Source organism: Mustela nivalis (assembly GCF_964662115.1).
Source record: "Mustela nivalis genome assembly, chromosome: 7".
NCBI classification, from domain to species: domain Eukaryota; kingdom Metazoa; phylum Chordata; class Mammalia; order Carnivora; family Mustelidae; genus Mustela; species Mustela nivalis.
Genome location: NC_139026.1, coordinates 93,548,617 through 93,558,957, shown reverse-complemented (window position 1 = coordinate 93,558,957; position 10,341 = coordinate 93,548,617). Strand labels below are relative to the sequence as shown.

At 34.5% G+C, this 10,341-nt stretch overlaps 1 protein-coding gene across 1 annotated transcript; it reads right to left on the bottom strand.

The window, feature by feature from the left end:
* Positions 1-7,974: 7,974 nt before the first annotated feature.
* On the bottom strand, positions 7,975-8,913 carry LOC309869877 (olfactory receptor 6C74-like; the record flags this gene model as incomplete). The annotated part of the gene is made up of 1 exon (XM_082741652.1): positions 7,975-8,913. One exon carries the CDS (start codon positions 8,911-8,913, stop codon positions 7,975-7,977), a length of 939 nt encoding a protein of 312 aa, XP_082597778.1.
* Between the last annotated feature and the right edge of the window lie 1,428 nt (positions 8,914-10,341).

The following is a 10,341-nucleotide window of genomic DNA, read 5'->3' as shown; positions in this document are numbered from 1 at the left end:
TTTATGATGGCCTTTGCTATTCTGTAAGTCAGATTTTAGTGGACTCTGCCTTTTAACATAACACAAACTTGACCTAAACATCTCTAGCCCACATACAGTGCCAAACTTTTCCATAATGACTACACAATTTTACATTCCCACTAACAATATAAAAGCATTCTAATTACTACACATCTACATTTAAAAAATTAGAGTCATTTAATGGATTTGAAGTGTTTTATCTTGGTATTGATTTGCATTTCCATAATGACTAATAATATTGAGCATCATTGTATGTGCTTGTTGGACATTTCAAGAAATTTGTATTCAAATCCTTGCACATTTTTAAAAAATATATTTTATTTATTTTTTTGACACACAGAGAGCAGGAGTAGGCAAAGAGGCAGGCAGAGAGAGATGGGGAAACAGGCTCCCTGCTGAGCAGAGAGCCTGATGTGCGGCTCAGTCCCAGGATCCTGAGACCATGACCTGAGCCGAAGGCAGAGGTTCAACCCACTGAGCCACCCAGGTGCCCCTTCTTGCACATTTTTAAAAGACTCATTAATTTATTTGAGAGAGAGTGTGTGTGCACTTGCACACACATATGTGTGAGTTGAGAAAGGGTCAAAGGGAAGGAATCTTCAAGCAAATTTCCCCACTGAGTGTGGAGCCTGACATAGGGCTAATCTCAGGACCCATTAGAGCATGACCTGAGCTGAAACCAAGAGTCGAACACTTCAACTAATGAGCCATCCAGAAATCCCCAAATCCTTGCACATTTTTAATTGGGTTATTTCTTTATGATGTTGCTGATTTGTAATAAATTTTTCATATATTCTGGATACTAGAGCTTTTTAAGATACACAATTTGAAAATATTTTCTCTTTCTGTAGATTTTATTTTCACTTCTTGACAATGTCCTTAGACGAACAAAAGGATTAAATTTTGATGCAGTCCAAAATAATCCTTTGTTGCTCATACCATATCTAAAAATCCATTGCCAAATCCAAATCCAAGGTCATATATCCAACCTTCTTAAATGACCTGGATTGTCTGCTTTTACATCTAAGTACACAGATATACTCTATTTGAGGTGATTTTTGTATAGTATAATTTTATTCCTTTCCATGTGATTATCTAGTTATGCCAGCACTGTTTGTTGAAAAGGTTCTTCTTTCTCCACTGACTGATTTTGGTACCCTAGGGGAAAATTGGTGATAGATGTATAAGCTTATTTCTGGACTCTTCATTTTATTCCATGTTTCTATCTGTCTTTTTGCCAATATCACAATTCTTTTGAGTACTGTGGATTTGTAGTGTGCTTTGATACTGAGATATTTGAGTCTTCTCACTTTTTTCTTCTTTTTCAGGATGGGTTTGGATATTCAGGTGTCCTTGCAGCTCTATTTGAATCAGAATCAACTGTTCCATTGTTTTTGTGGTGGTTTTCCATTTTGAAAAAAAAAGTAATACTATTAACATTTGATGGAGATTGAACTAAATCTATAAATTGTTTTGGTAGCATCTTAATAGTATTCTAAGAAACTATGAACATGGAATGCTTGATGCTATGTGTTTTAGAAGGTAATTAATTATCAAGTAAATTTTTAATAGATATAAACCTTTTTTGGATTATTATTATTTGAGTTTTGGCAAATTGTTTCTTTCAAAGAATGGTCACTTTCATTTAGGTTACCAAATATTAGAATTGTTCACAGGGTTCCCTTATTTTTATCCTTTTAATCGCCATATCCTACAGTGAAAACAGGTAACTGATTATAGATTTTTCTTGTTTTCTAGTAGATACATTTGATGCTATAAATTTCCCTCTAAGCATTGCTTTCACTGCATTCCACAAATTTTAATAAATGTTGTTTCATTTTCACTTATTAAAAAACGTTGAAATTTCTTCCCATTTAGTTTTCCCTCCCTTTTCTTGAGAGCTTGTTTGGAGGTTCTAGCAGGGGAGCGCAGCTACTCGTATACCCTTGACCAAAGAACGGTCCTCTTCTCTATCGGGGAAGGTCGTCCTCTTCAACCGAGCGCGCAGCTTCGGGAGGGACACATATGGAGCGGTGAGGGAGGAAGGGGACACCCGCCTAGCCAGCCAGATCAGCCGAATCAACCCTGGAGATCAATGGGGTGACAGATGTCGCAGCCAGATCGCCCTCACATCCACCCTCCCTTTTCTTAATGGTCTTCCAAGCTATTCCACAGCTAATGAATCATTGAACACTATGTCAAAAACTAATGATGTAGTAAAGCTTGAAATCAGGTAGCGTGATGCCTCCAGTTTTATTTTTGCTTTTCAATGTTCCCTTAGTGATTTGGGGTCTCTTCTGATTCCATACAAATTCTTGGATTATTTGCTCCAGCTCTTTGAAAAATACCGGTGGAATTTTGATCGGAATGGCATTTAAAGCTGTGACCACCAAGACAGCATGGTACTAGCATAAAAACAGATACATAGACCAGTGGAACAGAGTAGAGAGCCCAGAGGTGGACCCTCAGCTCTATGGGCAAATAATCTTCAACAAAACAGGAAAAAATATACAGTGGAAAAAAGACAGTCTCTTCAATAAATGATGCTGGGAAAACTGGACAGCTATATGGAGAAGAATGAAACTCGACCATTCTCTTACACTGTACACAAAGATAAACTCAAAATGGATAAAAGACCTCAACATGAGACAGGAATCCATCAGAATCCTAGAGGAGAATATAGGCAGTAATCTCTTCGATATCAGCCACAGCAACTTCTTTCAAGATATGTCTCCAAAGGCAAAGAAAACAAAATTGAAAACAAACTTTTGGGACTTCATCAAAATCCAAAGCTTCTGCACAGCAAAGGAAACAGTCAAAAAATCAAAGAGGCAACCCATGGAATGGGAGAAGATATTTGCAAATGACAGTACAGACAAAAGGTCGATATCCAGGATCTATAAAGAACTCTTCAAACTCAACACACACAAAACAAACAATCATATCAAAAAATGGGCAGAAGATATGAACAGACACGTCTCTCATGAAGACATACAAATGGCTATCAGACACATGAAAAAATTTTCATTATCACTAGCCCTCGGAGATTCAAATTAAAACCACATTGAGATATCACTTTACGCCAGTTAGAATGGCCACAATTAGCAAGACAGGAAACATGTGTTGGAGGGGATGTGGAGAAAGGAGAACCCTCTTCCACTATTGGTGGGAATGCAAGTTGGTGCAGCCTCTTTGGAGAACAGTGTGGAGATTCCTCAAGAAATTAAAAATAGAACTTCCCTATGACCCTGCAATTGCACTACTAGGTATTTACCACAAAGATACAGAGGCAGTGAAAAGAAGGGCCATCTGTACCCCAATGTTTATAGCAGCAATGGCTACGGTCGCCAAACTGTGGAAAGAACCAAGATGACCTTCAATGGATGAATGAATAAGGAAGATGTGGTCCATATACACTATGGAGTATTATGCCTCCATCAGAAAGGATGAATACCCAACTTTTGTAGCAACATGGACGGGACTGGAAGAGATGATGCTGAGTGAAATAAGTCAAGCAGAGAGAGTCAATTATCATATGGTTTCACTTATTTGTAGAGCATAACAAATAGCATGGAGGACATGGGGAGTTAGAGAGGAGAAGGGAGTTGGGGGAAATTGGAAAGGGAGGTGAACCAGAGGACTATGGACTCTGAAAAACAATATGAGGGGTTTGAAGGAGTGTTTGTTGGGAGGTTGGGGTACCAGGTGGTGGGTATTATAGAGGGTCTACAGATTGCATGGAGAACTGGGTGTGGTGCAAAAATAATGAATACTGTTATACTAAAAATAAATTAAAAAATAATAAAATAAATTTTAAAATCCTAATAAAATTTTTAAAAAATTAAAAAAAAAACTAATGATGTACTATATGTTGGCTAACTGAACATAATAAAAAAAAAAACCTAAATAAATAAATAATAAAGACGTTTTAAATGCCTTTTGAGATTTCTTTTTTGACCCATGTGTTTTTAGAAGTGTTATTTAATCTACACATAATTTAAATTTTCTCATTCATCCTTTTCACTGATTTTATTTTAATACCATGTGGTTTGAGACCCAATACAGTATAAATTCTAGTCCTCAAAATTTTTAAAGTGTGTTTTATGGCCCAGAATATGATATGTCTTGGTGTGCTTGGGAAGAAAAGGTATATAGCTGTTGTTGGTTGAAATAGTCTACAGATGTCAATTATATACAGTTGATTCTTGCTGTTGTGTTCAACTATGTCCTTACCAATTATATGGCTGCTACTTCTGCCCATTTTGGATAGAGTTGCTGAAATTTCTAATATGATAAGGATTCATCTATTTCTCTTTTCAATGCTATTATTTTTTTCTCATACTATTGGATACATTTGTGTATGCATGTTAAGGGTTATATCAATACATTTTCTAATGTTAAATGGACAGTACATTTTATAAATAACTTCCATTTCATCATAGTATACTACCATTGTTATATGCTATTGGATTGAATTTTTATATATTATTCTTAGAATTTCTTTATCTGTACTCATATGTAATTTTCTGAATTTATTTTTTTCTTTTAAAGCCTTTCCTGTGTTTTTGTGTCATGATAATGAGGGCTTAGGGTGAATTGAGTATTCTGCCCTCCACTTTTTTGGAGAATGTGTGTATAGTTGGTATTTTTAGAATTTTTTAGTATAATTCATAAGTGAAGCCATCTAAACCTAGATGTGTGTGTGTGTGTGTGTGTGTGTGTGTGTGTGTGTGTGTATAGAGGGGACATTTCTAACTATGAATCATTTGCTTTAGCTATTATAGAGTTCTCCATTTATAAATTCCTTCTGACTGCTTTGGAAGTTTGTGTTTTATAAGGATTTTATCCATTTCATATAAAATATCTATTTTTTGCCAAAAACTGGTTCATATTATGTCATTATAATTTCAATATCCAAAGAATCTGTAGTGAAGTCATATTATAGTGCTAACATCATTAATTTGTGCCTTCTATTTTTCCCTGATGGATTTAACTAGAGATATCAATTATGTTTATGTCCTAAAGATTTGACTTCTGTTTTCATTGTTTTTTGCTATTGTTTTCTGTTTTCTGTCTTAGAGAGTTTTTCTTTAGTGATTCAATGGTTGTAGCACAATGTTCAGCACTTAGTGCTAAAAAAAAATTAGATATTCAAATACCATCAAGTGAACATCGATCTGTGCCTCAAAGTATGTTAAAAGATGAATCTAGTTCCCATGAACTGAGTACAACTTGATACAAGTTGGTAGCACATTTTGCTGAGAATAATGATCAAGTGACTCAGTGGGTTGCAGACCACAACAGAGTAGTCATAGGACATATGAACACAAAATTTCTGAAGCTCCCAAAAAGAAAAAGAAAAAATAATTGAGTTGTACCAATACTCTAGGGAAATGTTTAGTCTTTGTCATGGGAGTTATCAACAATTTAGGGAATAAATCAGCATAAATGAGATTTTCAAGAAAGAAATTTTGGCAGAAGGAATACATTAAAATATTTAGGTAGGGATTTGGCAGAGTGATATTTTTCATCATGTTCAACACTATACCTTAGAAATATAAAGAAGAAAACAACAATTTACAGAAAAGTCTCATTTGTTTGTCTAATCCAGATAAACTCCATCTCCACTGATTGTTATTTACCTTCTATGAATCTCACCAAAACTTCACAATAAAAATGGTTAAACTGAGGGAGGTTTGTAGGTCAAATGGGTGATGAGTATTAAGGAAGGCACTCATTGTGATGAGCACTGGGCATTACATTTAAGTGATGGATCACTAAATTCTATCCTGAAGCCGATTTTGCAATATATGCTAACTAACTAGAATTGAAATAAAAAATGCAAATAAAAAATAATTAGGCTAAACTTACTAAACCATTATGTTATTACAAGGTGATTTTTTAAAAAATGCTAACAACCAAAGAAAGACACGGTTTCAGAATCTGATCATGAGCAAGTATTTTTTTTTCTGCATAAAATATTAGCTAAATCATGTACCAGATCAGCTTAGCTATTATCATATCCTGAGAGATATTCTCTCTTTTGGAAAATTTATATAGTTCCTATTTGCCAAAAAGAAACTTAACTGATTATTTTTAATTTGAATCCTTGTGATATAAATATTTTAAAATATCAGAACATTTTAAAGAAAGAAATTTCTTTGGTATTAAAGAAAAAGAAATGACTAAAGAAATTCTTAATGTCAGTGTCAACTATAACCCATTTCCAAAAGCTTCCCTTAACAATAGATTTTTAATTCATGTTTTTCCAATGCCATACTTTCATATTTCATTTTTAATCCAGTTTCTGAATTTAAGTTATAAATCCTGAATATTCTTCTATACTTTTACTTTACACAGGTAAACTCATTCATTATTTTTTTATCGTTATGATACTTTTTGCTAACTGTATCAATCTACCTAGTTATCATTTGATATTAAATTCAGTAAATGAGGGGCTCCTGGATGGCTCAGTGGCTCTGCCTTTGGCTGAGGTAATGATCTCAAGGTCCTGGGATCAAGCCCTGCATTGGGCTCGCAGCTCAGCAGGGAACCTGCTTCCTCCTCTCTCTCTCTGCCTGCCTCTCTACTTACTTGTGATCTCTGTCTGTCAAATAAATAAATCAAATCTTTAAAAAAAAATCAGTAAATGAGATGATACTTTTCTAAATCTATACCATGTATGGGAAGAAACATAATTATAGGAAATTATAGGAAAGTTAAACAAAAGAGAGATACAAAATGCTATCCTTAGTTTCATCTTTCAAAAGATACAAGAATATGTGTGATTAACAGCAATGTCCACAATAGCCAAACTATGGAAAGAACCTAGATGTCCATCAACAGATGAATGGATCAAGAAGATGTGGTATATATACACAATGGAATATTATGCAGCCATCAAAAGAAATGAAATCTTGCCATTTGCGACAACATGGATGGAACTAGAGCGTACATGCTTAGCGAAATAAGTCAAGCAGAGAAAGACAACTATCATATGATCTCCCTGATATGAGGAAGTGGTGATGCAACATGGAGGCTTAAGTGGGTAGGAGAAGAATAAATGAAACAAGATGGGATTGGGAGGGAGACAAACCATAAGTGACTCTTAATCTCACAAAACAAACTGAGGGTTGCTGGGGGAGGGGGTTTGGGAGAAGGGGGTGGGATTATGGACATTGGGGAGGGTATGTGCTTTGGTGAGTGCTGTGAAGTGTGTAAACCTGGTGATTCACAGACCTGTACCCCTGGGGATAAAAATATATGTTTATAAAAAATAAAAAATTAAAAAAATAATAATTTATAATTTTTTCAACACATTTATTCTCATGAAATCATCTGAAGTTGATGTGTATATTATGATTTTCAAACCAGGCTTAGGTATTTGCTGAAATTATTATGCTGTTCCACCCTTCAGGAGGCAGGTATGCTCAATAATTTCTTATGATTTCTAGAATATTATTTGTCAGGTTTAATTGAAATATTTATAATTTCTCATAATTCTCTCACACAAACTAAACAACTGGTTTCAATGGATTAAACTCTAATGCACAATGTTTTATTAGTTTTATTTATTTTTTTAAAGATTTATTTCTTTTAGAAATAATGAGAAAAAAATACTTTATATTCTTGACTAGAATTCAAAGATAACAGACAGACTGAAAGCTTACCTCCATTTCTTTCAGATATTCACAGGTAAAAGAATTGAGATGAGAAAAAAATATCTCTTGAAGGACATAAAGAAAATTAAATTCTTTGGAACAAATATTTTTTTGTGCAAATAGAGCTGGAGAAGAGGTAAAGATGAATATCATAGACATGGAAGCAAAAAACACAAAATAAAAAAATAAAAACAAACCAGAAGAAACTGTGTATTGGAAGCTACTACTGGATACATTGATATTATTAGGGGTTTCTTTGTTTATTTCCTTTGTATAAAATGCAACAGGACACTCATTTGCTTGAGAAAGAAACAACCCTGTGTATCATGTTCACGAAAGCTTTTTTCACTTGCTGGTTCCTTAAAGTATAGATGAAAGGATTCAATAGTGGGGCCACGGAAGTATTGAGCACTGCAATTCCCTTGGAAAAAGATATTCTTTGTTTAACTGAAGGTTTAACATACATGAAGATGCAGCTGCCATAAGAGAGGGATATCACAATCATGTGAGAAGAACATGTTGAAAAAGCTTTTTTCTTCTGCTTACTTGAAGGGATTTTTAGAATTGTTAAGGCAATAAAAGCATATGAAATTATAACCATTAGCAATGTGACCACAAGTGTCATCGATGCAGAAATGAACCCCATGGTCTCAACGAGCTGTGTGTCTGAGCACGAGATCTGCATGAGGGGAGTTGTATCACAGTAGAAATGGTCAATAATTTTGGATGCACAGAAGTCAAGCTTTAGTCCCAAGAGGAGAGGAACAAAGATGGTAAAGAATCCAGCAAGCCAACAACAGAAGACAAGTTGAATGCAGATCTTACTGTTCATGATGGTTGTGTAATGCAGGGGCTTACAGATGGCAACATAGCGGTCATAGGACATAGCAGCCAGCAAGTAAAATTCAGATGCACCAAGAAGGAAGGCAAAAAACACTTGAGTAATACAATTATCATAGGTAATGGTTTTGTCTCCAGTTGCCATAGTAACCAACAATTTAGGGATGCATGTAGTAGTATAGGAAATTTCTAGGAAGGAAAAATTCCTAAGGAAAAAATACATGGGGGTCTTGAGGTGAGTATCCACCAGGGTGAGTGTGATGATGGTCAGATTGCCAGTGACACTCAGCAAGTAGGTGAGAAGCAGAAAGACAAACAACACAACTTTCAATTGTGGGTCATCAGTCAAACCTGCCAGTATAAACACTATTGCTTGTGTGTGGTTTCCCATTACTATCCTCTATTTTTCCAGTTCTAAATAGGAAAGAAAAACAGAAAGAATTGGCAATCCCAGTAGAAAAATAAGAGTGATTTAATTGTCTAAAATAAGGTTAGCAAGCGACATTTCAGATAGAGTAACACAATGCTCATTCAGGTTTTGAAGATGGGTATGCCAGGAGAAACAATAGTTTGCATTTCCAGAGCATCTGGACAGAGAATTCCATCTTCAGTTTGTAATTCTACTGGCGAATAACCTATATGATGGTATAAATTGTTGATATTTTAAGGAGATAAATTTGATGGAAATTAGAGGGAGATTTCAAACAGAAAAATGCTTTTCCTCTCTTGAATTTACACAAGAATTGGAATGGATGCCATTTCTTGTTCAATTAAAAGGTATGCATACTAGAAACAAAGTGATATCTGTCCTTAAAAGTACAGCAGCCCATTTATTCCATTTAACACACACACAGACACCCCTTATGGTCTTCAACAACAGGGCTGTCATAACTTTACCATTTTCTTCAACTAATCAACTCAAATACCTGATTCTTGTGTCATTTATTTTCATGGCTAATTTCAGATAAGTGACTTTGAGATATTGGGAATTTATTTATTTGCCATCCTTATTAGTGTTTCCATTTCTTCAATATAACCCCTTCCTAGTTTGTATCCTGAAACAAAATCAGTGGGAAAAGTCTGGTACTTTCAGTGTATATAAGAAAAAACTCAGTTTTCATCTGCATGTTATAGTTCTGAGAATAGATCAAGTAAAATAAGGTGAAAATGAGAAAAATAATAGAGATGCAGAGAGAAATATACAAATTAGTGTTCAGAAAATTGTCTGAGGTGTTAGAGATAAAGAGAAGAGAGCAATAAAGACAAAGCTTTATAGAAACCCAGAAGATAAAAAGGGTTTAAAGAGACAGGATAGCAAACTTGAGTAAAAAAAAAAATTAGAAGATTTAAAATATACAAATTACTAAGACAATTTTTTAAAATAAAAAAATAATAAATAGGTAACTAAAATATGTAATTTAGTAAGTAAAAATTTTAAGGATAAAATGTTCTCCAATAAAATTTCTCCCCATCTGCTTCTGTGCTTTACACTTACCATTTTATTCTTTGTCTAAAATACAGACCGAAAACGTGAACAATTTTGAGATCAGCATGGCCTAAGGGAACTAGGGTGTGAGAGTATTTAGTACATTTCAAACACACAACATATCTCAGAACAGTGGTGACACCAATTTTAGGCAGCATATATTTCCCGATCATAATGACATTCAGCTAACTCATAATTAAAGAAACATTAACTATACATATACTCTTTCCAACACCACGCATATACTGAGACAATCATATGCTCCGGCTTGCTAGGCTGGTCAGTTGGAAATCAGGTTTAAGTTTGAAGGAGTATATTATCCAAGTCATCACC